The sequence below is a fragment of the Genypterus blacodes genome, unplaced genomic scaffold (assembly GCF_046128005.1).
Source record: "Genypterus blacodes isolate CSIRO-AG114 ecotype Tasmania unplaced genomic scaffold, CSIRO-AGI_Gbla_v1 ptg000201l_1, whole genome shotgun sequence".
In the NCBI taxonomy this organism is placed as follows: domain Eukaryota; kingdom Metazoa; phylum Chordata; class Actinopteri; order Ophidiiformes; family Ophidiidae; genus Genypterus; species Genypterus blacodes.
In genome coordinates, this window is record NW_027467000.1 from 80,001 (window position 1) to 94,863 (window position 14,863).

At 48.9% G+C, this 14,863-nt stretch overlaps 1 protein-coding gene across 2 annotated transcripts in view; it reads right to left on the reverse strand.

Moving 5' to 3' along the window:
• The window catches only part of LOC143015442 (attractin-like protein 1), a 114,983-nt gene that overhangs the window by 72,714 nt on the left and 27,406 nt on the right, over positions 1–14,863 (reverse strand). Inside the window, exons 11-18 of one of the 2 annotated variants that reach the window (XM_076169424.1) lie at positions 12,055–12,139; positions 10,487–10,698; positions 9,743–9,861; positions 9,184–9,300; positions 8,322–8,454; positions 4,643–4,830; positions 2,202–2,415; positions 1,863–2,054 (exon numbers count right to left, since the gene is read on the reverse strand). In XM_076169424.1, the coding sequence (XP_076025539.1) occupies positions 1,863–2,054; positions 2,202–2,415; positions 4,643–4,830; positions 8,322–8,454; positions 9,184–9,300; positions 9,743–9,861; positions 10,487–10,698; positions 12,055–12,139 (1,260 nt within the window). The remainder of the gene's footprint in view (positions 1–1,862; positions 2,055–2,201; positions 2,416–4,642; positions 4,831–8,321; positions 8,455–9,183; positions 9,301–9,742; positions 9,862–10,486; positions 10,699–12,054; positions 12,140–14,863) is intronic. The other variant, XM_076169425.1, reaches the window with a different exon arrangement.

Genomic DNA, 14,863 nt, shown 5'->3' on the forward strand with positions numbered 1-14,863 from the left:
GAAGTTCTGCCCTCCACAATAAAAGCTCAACGTATCTCCTGTATTCACTAACTGAACTGTGTTATGCTATAATGAGGCTAACATCCTCTCAGCTACTTCAGGGTCAAAGGTCACATGTAAAAGAGCTATTAGAAGGATTAACACGTGTTCATGGATTCATACAGTATAATGTATAATAATACAACATATGTTGTTTCTATGTCGTTTCTCCTGAACTATCGATGATGACACACACAGACACACACACACACACACACACACACACACACACACAGACACACACACACACTCACACACACACACACACAGAGAGTCCAGTGATTCCATGCGATCTTAAATAACTGTATAATATCATTTAGCTGCTGTGTTCTCTGGATGCCTCAGCCTATTTTTAATCCTATTTCCAATTATCTGCCTTCATCTGTGCTCCACATGGAGAGAATTAAGAGGTTATTGCCTCCTCTTTCCTCTGTACTCAGGGGAGGGAGAGAGAGGGATAGGGGGAGAGAGAGGGAGAGGGGGAGGGTGAGGGAGGGGGGGTGAGAGGGAGAGGGAGAGGGAGAGAGAGGGAGAGAGATGAAGAGAGAGAGGGAGAGTGAGAGAGAGGGAGAGGAAGGGAGAGAGAGAGGGTAGAGCCCTGATCACTGTAATCAAAGTCCTCCATGTCATGTGAGCTTGAGTGTAAACATGCTGCTCTGTCTCTCTGTCTCTCTGTCTCTCTCTCTCTCTGTCTCTCTGTCATGCAGGTGAGAAAGGTCTCTATTTATACATAAATCTATACTGTGATGTGATGAACATCTCTTGTCCCTCTGTCCTCACCTTGCATCTCTGTTGTCTGATCCTCTGAACAACACAATGATGATGACATGTGTGCGTCCACAGTGAGACAAACACACACTGACCCACATTCACACAGAGGAGAAGAAGAAGAGAAACAGAACTGAAGAGCAGAGAGCAACATCTGCAGACAGGTGAGGAGATGAAGAAGACTGTCAGGCACGCCGAAGAGCACGCCAGGCGAAGTCCAACACAATTAGGCTGCGACTGAAACATCAGCAACCGGGGCTTTCAAACCAACGTCCCCAAACTCCTCCAATCTGACGGCCGGGGCAAAAACGCTGCAGCTAATTATTTCCAGACGTCTCGCAGTTTAGTGAAGTGTGTCTCTGTCCAGCCAGGAAGAGGGGACTGATGAAGAGCGCCCCAGGCCAGACTGATCTGAAATGACCCAGTTCAGCTCCCACACACACACACACACACACACACACACACTCTGTATGAAAGCAGATTGCTGAGCCGGACTCATGAATGCTTCAGTTTGTAGCCCACAGTGCCGCCGCTTCCTCCCTCCGGCTCCCCAAACGCCGCGTAATTAACACCCAGACGAGACGAGAGAGGCGGAAAGTTGAGCCAGAAAAGTAAATTACAGACAATATCCAAAGAGAATGTGTGAATATCTTTGCATTGTGTCACATCCGACATTTCGCAGCACATCGGAAGCCGCCCACGCACCTTCTGCCGCCAAAGTGAGAGATGAATAATTAAGAAAAACAGAGGAAAGATGCTGTTTTGTAAGAGAGGAAGGTTTAAGTGCAGGAAGGAAAACAATGATGGAAGACAGACCATAATAAACGGTTACTTCATGAGAGTTTAACCATAATCCAGAATAAATAACAAACTGAGGATCTGTCATCATGGGGATAACAGCACACACTTTCACTCTGGTGGAGAAGGCCGTTATGGAGCGCTTCCTCTCCTCAGAGCGCCTACACACAACACAAACCTCAACGCTTTCACACCTCGTGCTCGAGAGTCCCTCCACCCCCCCACCCCTCCCTCCCTCGGCCCCTCCCCCTCCTCACCGGTGCAGTCCTGCGTCTGCCACTCCAGACACTGTCCGTAGGGGAAGGAGATGACGTAGGCGGAGGAGTCCACACAGCGCTGGGTGCTGCTGCACCACATACACTCCATGGCCTGGCTGGTGCAGTTGGCACAGCTGGCACGCAGAGCGCAGGGCGTCTTACACGGGCGAGCGCTCTGACTCTGAGCACTCACTGAGGACGAGGACACAGGGAGACAAAGGCAAGACAGGAAGGTTAGAAGTTAGAGGAAATTACAATTGAACAGCTAGCAAAGACGTGAACTCCTCATCCTCATGCTACAAGTTTAGCAATTGTGAAATTTTACGCAACCTCACTCACCTGCAGGTTTCTCACAGATCAGGCCGTCGGCGGCGGCGGTGCAGGGGTTCGCTTTGAGGCCGGCCTCCTGCCCTCGATCCAGGTAAGCGCAGAAGCCCGAGTCGCTGGGTTCCCCGGGCAACCACCTCAGGCTGCTGTTGGTGAAGGGCGACGTGTCCTCCCAGCCCCAGTACGACACGTTGATCTTCCTCAGGCCGACCCAGGGAGATAAAGTCTGCAGGGGGCAGATTGGAGTGAGACATGGAAGCTCACAGACGCTGTGACTCCTTACACTTTCCTCCCTTTGTCACAATAATTCTGCTTTATGTTGACAACCAGAATGGTGTTAGCTTGAACTCCTCCATCCACTCTCTTCTTTATCTTCTAAATCCAATCTAAACTTCCTTTTTGAACTGTTTCTATCCTCCTATCTGTGTTTATTCTCTTTGTTTTTATCTGACGCTGTCGTCGTGACTCCAGGAGAAGTGCTGCATAAATCAAACTTGATTGATTGATCTAAAAGTTGCGCAAACGAGAAAAGAAAGCCGGCAAAGTCGAGCATAAAACAGCAAGGAGACCTGAATGTTTACGCAGGTTTCATAATCTCATTTCCACACACATTTAAGCTTAATTACATGTATTAATATGATTGTCTTTCCCTTTTTAATGTCACCCATTCCACTTAGCGAGGCCGCAGCAAGAACTCGACTCCATTAGGAAACGTGAGAAGGCCGCGTTCCCCTACAACATTACGCTTTGTTTAATATGAAACAGGATCCTGAATCAAATCATCTGCAGACGGGAGTAATTGTTCTAAAAGCAGAGACAGATTCTCATCATTCAGTGGCGCTTTGAAAAGGAGCTGCAATTACTGTGTTTGATTTACCCGGCGATGACGGAGCTGCAGTGAGAGACTGTTACAGTTTAACCTGCGACGAATCATAAATATTTTCCCACAGGTGCGATATAAAAACATGCCGAGCTTTAACCCTTTGTAGGACCTCCAAAGCTTCGGTCCTCAGCAGAAACACCGTCAGACTTCGGCTTTCAACACAAAGATCCAGGAAAATCAGCCTCAGGTGACGGCTTTGGGTTTGTTTCTCTAAATGTCTGCATGCTAATAACTTTAAAACATTCAATATAATATCTATACACACTTAAAGTGCTTAGTTCAATCACTCCTTTCAAAAACAAAGATTTTTCATACAAGCTTGAGTCTTTTTCCTCGTAAAAGGAAGGGGGGCAATGTTCTACCCTGTAAGGTGAAATGCTGCCCTCTGGTGGCGCCACGCAACGCTTATAATGATTTAATTGATTGTGCGATCGCCCCTGCTGTAGTCTAACAACGAAAAACGACTTCTAGCACGGAACAAGTCTGAACTCTTCGTGTCCGTGTGACGGGGAGGTAAAGCAAAGGGAGCGACGTAAAAATAAAACGTGGCGTCCTGGCTCAGGCCGATGGCGCCGCTGAGGACCTCAGACGGTTCAACTTCAGAGCATCAGAGAGAGAGAGTGAGAAGGGGGGGAGAGAGAGAGGGGTAGCTGTGCCAGGAGCTTATGTGCGTAGATGCTTCAGAAGAAGAATGTTTATGTTCTGAAGTGTGTATGCGCACACACACACACACACACACACACACACAGCATTTGTGTTTACTTTCACTCAGCATCTGTGTTGAAACCCTTTGGATGGGTGTAATTGTGTTTGTGAGGGGAAAGTAAATTTGTGCTGAGGATATCAGCTTTCTGCGGCTGGAGTGACAATGGAGGAGCTTTAGTTTCGTCCTCGCGTAAACGCATCAAGGCAGAAGCTTAATACGGAAATAACTTTATCTGCAGAAACAGGCGATTCGACAAAACCCCCAAACACACTGACCACACACTCCTGCAGTGAACAGGCAGTGAAATGTTTACCCATGATTCCCCAGTCGCTGCACATTCATCAGGAAGGTAGAGTGTGTGTGTGTGAGGGGGGGCTGAGGTGGGGGTTAGGAGTGTCACAGCGTCACACTCCAGGTCGTGGTCTCTCTCTCTCGAGCGGAGGATCTGTGACAGGACCCCGAGCGCGTGAAGTCAGAACAAGCGGCTGAATGGGAGCGAGTCAAAGGATCAATCACTCACTTCCTGTCTGCCATCTGGGCGGTGATGAAGCTGATTTTGTGTTTGTAGCTGCTTCACGGTGGCCTCAGGGTGAGATACTGAAGGGGCCGGATTCTGTTTGTAGTTCCTTTCCCTGGTGTTTACACTCATGCAGCAGTTTGTGCTGTCAGAAGTGGAGGTTGGCGCCTATAGAAACGTACGCTAGCACACAAACCCAAAGCTCCTGAGCCGCCCTGCTGATTCACTTCTGTTCGTGTCTGTGTCGCAAGCAGAGGCCTGAGGGAACGGGCCAATCAGAGCAGAGCAGAGCCTTAAAGAGATAGTAACTCATCTCATCCTCTCTAACCACAGACAGGTGAGCTCACCTTGTCCTGCAGCTGGTGCTTCTGAAGCTCCTCCAGGACAAACTGGACCTGCTTGTCTGTGAGCAGCGAGGCGATGTTCCCCCCCAGGTTCTTGCAGTAGTGCTGGGCGTTGTCGTAGCTCTCGCTGCTGGAGTTGATCCTCAGACAGGCGTCGCCCACGTGGTGCCAGCCCTCGCCGCACAGCTGACCTGCACACAGGAGCACACACACACACAACACGCCCGTCACACCGGCATTCTGGGTAAGCAGTCACAGAAAGTCCGAGGTATTAACATGAGACTCCTGACTGAATGTTTTGTCATTTAAGTGCAATTTTTGTACATTGGAGCCATAAGGAGACATCTTGATCCATCCATATAGGCCACGCCCATTCATACCTCCTGTTTCCTTCTCCTCCTGCTGTTTGGGGCCTATAATTGGTTTTCAAAGCTGAGTGGGCGTGGCTTATTCTTCACAAATTCTCCAGTCTGCTGTAACCAGGTGATCACGGTCTAATCAATAACCTTAGCCCTAATCACAGGACCGTTGAGCCTTGGTGGAGGTATGAACTCTGATGAGAACCTTCTAGTTCATTTGGTTCTGAACTGTGAACATCTGCTCTTCACATTCAGGCTGGCAGGTATAAAAGAAAAACTCTGTGTTTATGAAAATGTGTTTACCAAGCCTGAGCGTGTTTTCATAAATTGATAAAAATCCTCCATTAGTTTGGGAGAAAGTGTTGGATATCTGCAATAATGATCCTGATGCAGTGGAGCTTTGATTTCTCTTCTTCATCCCCACAGGAGACGATGACAAGGCTGCTAGATGTTTCCTCCTGATTTGCCTGTGCCTTCGTGCTCTGACCCAACTCAGAGACACACACACACACACACACACACACACACACACACACATGCGCACACACACACACACACACACAGACACACACACACTGCTACCTGAGAACTTTTAAAAACATTGAGGAATAGGAATTAATCATAAATGGTATCGGATGACATCATGGCAATAATTGGTAGTCCTCGTTTTGTTTAACAGAAGAAGAAAGACGATGTAAATATTATGACTAACTATTGGCGCGCACACACACACACACACACACACACACACACACACACACACACTGTTCTTATCTCGGTGGCTTCTTGCGGCCCTTCAATTAGCCGAGGATGAAAGAGAGGAAAGAAATCATTCTGCCTCTGCTGTTTATTTTGGAAGCTGCGGCCTGATTACATTCACAGCCACAGTAATGGCTTCCATGGCTTCCATGGCTTCCATGGCTTCCATGGCCAAAGCTTCTCATGGCACAGAGGAGAAGCCGTCTCTTTGCTTTACTTCCCTTTCCATGGGACGAGCAGATCGCTGAGGTTAGGAGGTAAACAGGTTTAGACTGGTGAGTCATAATACGAGGCAGAGGAGTGATGAAGGAGCAGCGGGGGTCATCACACGGGTTCATCCAGATGTGTCTACGCTGTGTGTGTGTGTGTGTGTGACACTTTAACTCTTTTAGTCTATTCCACTCTATTCTCCTGCACTCTTTGTTCTCACTCTCGTGTTTCTGAGCTCCATATTTGGGCTCTAAAGTTCAGATCTCCCTCTTTTGTTCTCCGCTGCCTCTGCTGGTGACTGAAGACATATTCTCTGTATTTTATGAGCTTATGATGACATTAAGTGAAGTTGGCTGGAGCAGCTCCGTACGACAGAGACGCTCTTCCCGTCTGAAGCTCACACACTCTGATCACTGAGGCCCACACACACACACACACACACACTCTCATAAGTCTCCTTATAACTTCAACACCTTTGATTTAATCCCTTTTATATTTACTCTCCCCTTGTGTGTCCCTTTATTGTGCTTTTATTCTGTTTTTATCTTCTCACATTTTATTGTGTTTTATCAATTTTGACCCATTACTCTCTTCTCACTCACTCTTTGATTCTTGTTTCAAAACTACTCAGTAAGTTGTGTTTGTATCTTTGTTTCCTTCTCATTATTATTCTTACATTGATCTATGACTTCACATTACTGAAAACTCTGTATCAATCACCATCATCATCATCATCATCATCATTATCTATTCCAGCATTCACAAAGGCTGAGACGACGACGACGATGATGATGATGATGATGATGATGATGACTGATGGGGGTCAGCCTTCCCCAGCTCAGAGCGTGGAGCGGCACAGGCAGAGCGGCACAGGCAGAGCGGCACAGGCAGAGCGGCTCTGGCTGAGGGCTGCGACACAGCAGAGCAGCGAGCACTTTGTGGGCTCCAGTTTGTTAGTCTGCCGCTCACAACACGGAGTAAACACGCCTAATTGGCCTACTTCCCTCTGCAGCGGTGGCACAGAATGTATTTGTGTGCTGATTTGGAGGGTGGCGGGATTGTGAGAGAGAGTGTATGTGTGTGTGTGTGTGTGTGTGTTCGTTAATGGTATCTGCATATACGTGCTTGTGTGTGTGGGTCTTTTGTGCGTGTGTTGCTTATTTGTGCTGCACGCGCTACACAACAAAACTCAGAGAGCTTTGAAGAGAAAGTAGGAAGTAAAGCTGGAGAGATGAAGGGCAGCAGGCTGCACGCCCACACGCTTAATAATGGATCAATAGACGAGCGCGGTCACACAGGTAATCCAAGACGCACGCCGCTCATCTGCAGGCACGCGTCTGTGTGTGTGTGTGTGTGCCAGTTTATGTTAAGAGTCTCTGTGTGTGTGTAAACAAGCTTTGCTGCATATTTTCCTTAGCACAGAAGAGAGGTGAAGAGAGAGAGAGGAGAGAGAGAGGGAGAGTGAGAGTGAGAGACAGAGAGTGAGAGTGAGAGAGAGGGTGAGAGGGAGAGAGAGAGTCTGGATTGTCCATTTTGATTAACACATCTTCTTGTTTTTTCACCTTCAGTGATTTAAAGTGTTTCAGATCATATTGACTTTGTATGGCGTGTGTGTGTGTGTGTGTGTGTGTGTGTGTGTGTGTGTGTGTCTCTCTCTCTCTGACGCCTGTCGATGTTTGATTTGCCACCACACTTGATTCACCTGTGCAGGATGGTCGTTACTATGGTAACCGGACCATATTTGAGAGGAACCTGTGTCTTCCTCTCCGCTCCTCTGCCTTAAAAGGAGAAGACGCTCAGGTTTTACAATCTGGATCTCATTGTCAGGCTCTGACCTCCTCCTCCTCCTTTAGTTATGATGACATGCAGCCGCAGCACGGAGCCAGGAATGTTACTGGGAATTCCAACAGTGATCCATTTTCATCACAGGAGAAAGAAGAAAACTAATCTTCATCACTTCAGCGTTCTGAGCCTGAATGTGGTTACAGAAGCTGAGGATCCTCATCCTTTCCCCAGAGGATGAACCGGCTGGTGTCTTTGAAAATGGAGGTAACACGGACGGAGACGCTTGTGATTCATCAATATGAGCATAATATCATGATATAGAATTGTAAAACTTACAGAATCGTTATTTTAGTGTGTGTGTGTGTGTGTGTGTGTGTGATTGTGTGTTCTCACTGGGCACTGCTTGACACTCCTGCTGCTGTGTGTGTGTGTGTGTGTGTGTGTTTGTGTGTGTGTGTGTGTGTGTGTGTGTGTGTGTGTGTGTGAGTGTGTGTTCTCACCGGGCACTGCTTGACACTCCTGCTGCTGTGTGTGTGTGTGTGTGTGTGTGTGTGAGTGTGTGTTCTCACCGGGCACTGCTTGACACTCCTGCTGCTGTGCGTCCCACTGACAGTTGAGATTTAGGTTACAGCTCTTGCAGTTCACCAGTCTGAAACATTCCAGCTCCTCTCTGCGCTTACACCTAGACGAGTCATGCACCGACTGAACACACACACACACACACACACACACACACACACACACACACACACACCACAGCACAACGTTAGCACAGTCATACTTTATCGTCAGTGTGATAATCTTGTAAAATCAATAGACTGAGCGCCGCAGGCTGGGATGAATCAGTGGGATCAATTTGGGAGCAGCATTACCTGGAGATGGGCCTTTTGTTATTAAAGTCGTGTTTACTGTGTGTACCTTAGATATTCTACACAGGAAGCTAAACCTGCACACTCAGCACACACAGGAAGTGACTGCACTTTAAAGATGAGAAGAGAAGACGCAGCTCTGACCTTTGACCCCTACCTGACACAAACACTGGTGTGAGCTGTGTGGATGACAGAATCATGAGTATAAGTTCATATATGAGTATGAACACATAGGAACTGTGATCATTACTGCCCCCACAGGTTGTTCTTGGTATTGCATTGCAGGCAGGCAGTGGCTCAGTGGTTAGAGCTTCTGCTTGGGAACCGGAGGGTTGCCGGTTCGAGCCCCTACCGAACCCTCAATTGCTCCCCCCTCTGCGAAGGGTGGTAATGTAATGTAAGTCGCTTTGGATAAAAGCGTCTGCCAAATGATCGTAATGTAATGTAATGTAATGCATCTTGTGAGGAAGTGCACAGGTAGCCTCATTCGTATACGAGTGTAAAGTGTAACCCCAGCGTGACAGGATGTGTGTGTGTCATCAGGTGATCAGGTGATACACACATGTCCCTTCCTTCGGCCGCCGTGCTTCCACAAGCTCAGCTGGTGTTCAGACAACATGGACGGGGGCGGAGACAGAGACAGAGCGCCACCGTGCTGCTGGGCCAGCTCCAGGGTCAGCTACACACACAGGCACACACACACACACACACACACACACACACACAGATAAGCCATGCACACAAACAAAAGACAAACAAAGCGAGATGTGTTCATCTGTTGAGCTTTATCTGTTTGACGTGCTTGAGAGGAGGCGCTGATTATCAGAGGAGAGAGTGTGTGTGAGGAGAGAGTGTGAAGCTTCAGTTTGAGCCACTAAACTTCCTGGGCTCACACACACACACAGCGCCACCACCAGGCCAGAACTTCAAAACTAATCAAACAGACACAGCAATGTTTTAGTTTGAATTCATGCTGAGCTCTTCTCAGCGACGCCCCCCTCAGGTCAAGAGCTCCCATGAGTCCTGATCCTAACACCAGGATCATACTGTGTGATGCTCTGATGGTCTAATGAGGATCAGTTCCATCAGAGCGCCCCCTGCAGGCGGAGGAGGAGACTCACCACGGTGCAGTTGCTGGAAGCAGAGAGACACTTCCTGTCCTCACACCACTGACAGCCCAGTGTGTTTGCAGTGCAGCTCGCACAGTCTGAGAACCGGAAACACTGCTCGTCTGAACTGGCTGCACACACACACACACACACACACACACACACATTCACAGATAACGTATGAATAAGGGTTTTGTTACAGTCTGGTATCGTACTTGTCGGCTCACTGGACACAGACAAGAAGAGAAGGAGAGAGAGAAAGAATGAAAAGAAAAGAGAAAGAAAACAAGCAGGAAGTCAAGACTGTGAGGCCGGACCAAGGCAAGTACATGGTTTTACCAAAGATTCTCTCTTTGTTCACTAGGAAAGTTAAGCTTTTAGATGTCAAAGTCATAACATTACTTGACGTTTAAATGATCTTAGTAGAGCCAGCAGACTCTACTTAGATTTCTTTTGTACTCATGAGTTTAGATTTCTTTGTTGTGTACTGTTTGAGGAATCAGGGCTCAGTTTGCGAGGGCTCAGTCTGCGAGGGCTCAGTTTGCGAGGGCTCAGTCTGTGAGGGCTCAGACTCTGAGAGCTCAGGCTGAGGTCATTGTTACAGCTTTTCACCTTCTCTCATCACATTTACTGAACACAAACAAACTTCATAATTGGAATCATTTGGAATAACAATTATTCCTGTGAACAAGATCGACCGAGAAAGAAAGAAAGAAAGAAATACAAAGGAGACAGAAAACTGAAAAAGTCACGTACCAGGCCTCTGGGAGCAGATGGGAGCAGGAGCGTCGTCTTCGGGCGGTCGGAGCTCCCAGGGGACGCAGCCGCCGCCGAGCCAGCGACAGCGGAAACCCGGGCCGGCCTGGACGCACAGGATCGGGTCGGAGAAGGCCCGGCAGGACGGAGGCGTGTAGGACAGCAGGTCGTTCAGGAGGAGCCCAGAGAAGCCTCCAAAGATGAACATGGAGCTGAGACACACACACACACACACACAGAGGGAGGGAGTGAGGAGGGATGAAGGTGAAGAGGAGGAGGAGGGAGAGATGAGGAGGCTGAAGATGCTGAAGATGACATTTACGTGCTCAAAGGAGACTTTTCAGAGGGCAAACGGTGTGAAAGGGTCAGAACAGGAAGTCACTCTTCAAAACAGGGATTATTCTGCAGAGAAGCTTTGAAGCTTCAGGGATTCTTCTTCTACTTTCTCTCTTTGTTGTCATTGTGTTCAGTGTTCAGGCCAGTGTGAGGGGAAACTAACAACAAAGAGGTTCAGAGAACAACCTTATCAACCTCTTAAAGCACTAATATATATATATATTAATAAATTCCTGCTTCTTCTCCTGCTTCTCTTCCTGCTTCCTGCCTGCTCCCTTACCTGCTTCTCTTCCTGCTTCTCTGCCTGCTTCACCTCCTGCTTCTCCTCCTGCTTCTCTTCCTGCTTCTCCTCCTGCTTCTCTTCCTGCTCCCCTACCTGCTTCTCTTCCTGCTTCTCTTCCTGCTTCTCCTCCTGCTTCTCTTCCTGCTCCCCTACCTGCTCCTCTTCCTGCTTCTCTTCCTGCTTCTCCTCCTGCTTCTCTTCCTGCTTCTCTTCCTCCTTCACCTCCTGCTTCTCTTCCTTCTCCCCTACCTGCTTCTCCTCCTGCTTCTCTTCCTTCTTCCCTACCTGCTTCTCCTCCTGCTTTTCCTCCTGCTCCCCTACCTGCTTCTCCTCCTGCTTCTCTTCCTTCTCCCCTACCTGCTTCTCCGCCTGCTTCTCCTCCATGATTTACTTCTCGTGCGACCGTTCTGGACTCATTCATTCTATGGGGCCTGACGTTGACCTTTACTTTAAATCACAGCCCGATCCTTTATCAGATCCCACCGCCCATCTGTCCAGTTACTCACTAGGCTGAGAAAAATAAACGACCGTAAAAGAGCCGGGGCCAAGGAATGCGTCGTACATCAACAACAGCTGTTTGCTTCGCTTTCCACAGCGATTGCCGTGAGATTTGTTGAACGACGCCAACGTTCCCAGGGTCGATAAAGCGGCGGCTCACAAACCCACACTCAGACTATTGTAACACAACGCAGCGGCATTCTGGGAGTGGAGCGAGAGAAACCGCAGAGGCACAGAGGAGAGCAGGAAGTCCTTAACCCTGCAGAGAGACTAAGATACTGAGACAAAGGGAAGAAGGACGGAGGAAGGAGAGACGCCGTGTACCACAAAGAGAGGTGTGAAGACCGGAGGAAAGGAAGGTGGCACACTCAGCTGAAGTGTCCATGAGCGAGGCAGCACTCTTCAGCACCTTCACACCAGGATGTGGAGGCGGAGGAAAGGGGAAACTCACCCGTTGCTAACCACAGCAGAGTGTCCAAAGCGGTTGGCGTCCCTGTGGAGCCCCGGCCTGGGGAGGACGGCCCACTGGTCACAGGCTGAGGAGACACAAACACACGGGAGTCTGTTCAGAGAAAGAGGTTGATAGTTTTTAGAAAGGAGCCTGTTTGACTCTGTGAGGTGGAATAAAGATACGCTGCTGTCGTTACCTTACGTGTTTGTTTAAGAAAGTTGGCAGACATGAACTCATTATCCTCTCATCCCTCTCTCTCTCTTCCCCCCTCTCCCACTCTCTCAACCCGTCTCTCCCTCTCACTGCCTCTCTCTCTCACTCTCTCCCTCTCCCTTTCTCTCTCCCTCCCTCTGTCTGTCTCTACCTACTCTCCCACGCTTTCTGCCTCTCTCCCTCTCTTTCTCTCTTCCCCCTCTCTAATGCTCTCTCTCTCTCTCTCACTCTCTCTGCCTCTCCCCCCTCTCTAATACTTGTTTAGACTCTAACACTCTCACTCTCTCCCTCTCACTTTCTCTCTGCCTTTCTCTCTCTCCCTCCCTCTGTCTGTCTCTACCTACTCTCTCATGTTCTCTTTCTCTCACTCTCTCTCTCTCTCTCTCCCCCCTCTCTAATGCCCTCTCTCTCTCCCTGTCTACATCTCTCTCTCTCTGTCTCTCCCCCCTCTCTAATGCTCTCTCCCTCTCACTTTCTCTCTCCCTCCCTCTGTCTGTCTCTACCTACTCTCTCACCTTCTCTCTCTCTCTCTCTCCCTCTCTCTATCATTGCAGCTATCATCTCTGTGTATTTTACTATTTTAGATTTTACAACTCTGATGTTTTAATGACCCCTGCGTGCTCCCATTATATTAATATGGAAATGACTGTATCTGTGTGTGTGTGTGTGTGTGTGTGTGTGTGTGTGCATTACAGTCCAGATGAGCCCTCCCTGAACATAAACGCTGAGCAAGAGAGTTGTGGACTCGGGGACGGCAGGTTGCTAACGACCTCGTTAAGCGCTGTGTAATTGGGCGCGCTTGTTTGAGAGCGAGGGATGCGGCAGCTGACACGGCGTGACGAGGTCGTACCCATCGGCACGGGGAGCCCAGACTCCGGCCCCGGGTTAAAGGTGGCTGGTATTAAAACAGAGGAGCGGAGATGAAACACGGGCAGGACTCAGCATCTTCACCTGGATCAGGGCCAGATTGATCCCTGCAGGTGTGTGTGTGTGTGTGTGTGTCACACTGATGTCACACCGAGGAGCAGGAGGAGCTCATTAGGAATATGACAGGGAGGGAGAAGCACCGTTTCTCTTCAAGGTTGAAGACTTCAACATTTGCAGATTCTGTTTTAACTTTAGATCAATATTCTTCATGCTGAGTGATTTAAAAATGTGCTCCATAAAAAATATATCTTTTGTTATTGTATGATTATTAATATCGAGGTGAATTAAAGCAGCATTTCCCATCAGAGGTGGCGGTGGCGGCGGCGCTCTGACAGCGGTTCAGAGTGAAGTGTTTGTCTCTCTTCCTCCTGTTTCTCTGCTGAGGCCGGTCTGTGTGGAAGTTTGACGCTCTGGCTCTTCCTCTTCCTCCGCCGCTCTGTCTGACCTGTCACAGCCTGCTATCACACTGACTCCTCTGTTTTGGTAATAGTCGCCGGCGTGAGTCTCGGGTCTCGGCTCCTGCTGTTGCTACGCGACAGCCCGAATATCCATGTCAAGCGTGTGGCACTTTAGCCGGAGTTTAAATCTTTTTTCACTTCTGGCACCCGGAGCTCTAAAGGAAGGAGTGTGTGCCTCTGGAAGCTCACGCCGCTCTGGCCTTTACCCCTGACATCATGGCGGTTAGGGAACGAGGAGGAGGCGACCTGCTCCTCCTCCTCCCACTCCACCCTGAGTGAACTCACACACACACACACCGCTGACGCCACATGAAGTCCAGGACCTTACTACAGGATAGAGATCCATGACAACATGCAGAGGGTTCAGGGTCAAAGGTCAGAGGTGAGCTCAGTAAACGTATAGGTTGATGTAGAGGAGCTTTAACACCTGGATCCATGAGGGTCCACTCACAGAGCTGCAGACCCAGAAGTAGAACATTTTGGCATTTTAACTCAACAACAGCTGCTGGCCACCAAAGAACAGATACTTGTCGCACACACACACACACACACACACACACACATACACACACCGATCAGCACAGCCTTTAATTTCCTCTCAGGATATGAGAAATTCTGTTAATAATGCATTGAGGGACGGAGGGAGGAATGGAGCGTCCAGATCGAGGCGGGCGGGCGCAGCGACAGGCTGAGTGACAGTTTGATCTGATCTGCACTAATGGAGGACTTAATGAATAGGGGCAGGAAGGGTGTGTGTGTGTGTGTGTGTGTGTGAGTGTGTGTGTTGTCTGGTGATATCTTTCAAACAAGCTTCCAGGCCTTTGTGCCAGGTGTGTGTGTGTGTGTGTGTGTGTGTGTGTGTGTGTGTGTGTGTGCTGGAGAGGACTGCATTTTTTAATTAGAGTTCATTTTCTCCCCAAATCTAATTAGATGTATGATGGTGGCAGGGGTGAGGGGGGGAGGAGGGGGGGAATTAAATCCAAATGAGAAGAGCCTCCCCGTGTCGACCTGAATCTAACGTTTGGCGGCAGAGGAGCAGGAGGAGCTAATAATGCCACGTCTCCCCTCCAAGGTTAGAGCGGCAAAACAAAAACAAATTAGCGCTGGAAGACACACACACACACACACACACACACACAAACACACACACCGCTCACAGTGCGCACAAAAGAACGACAGAGCAAATGAAGACGAAAAGAAGGGAAGGAGAG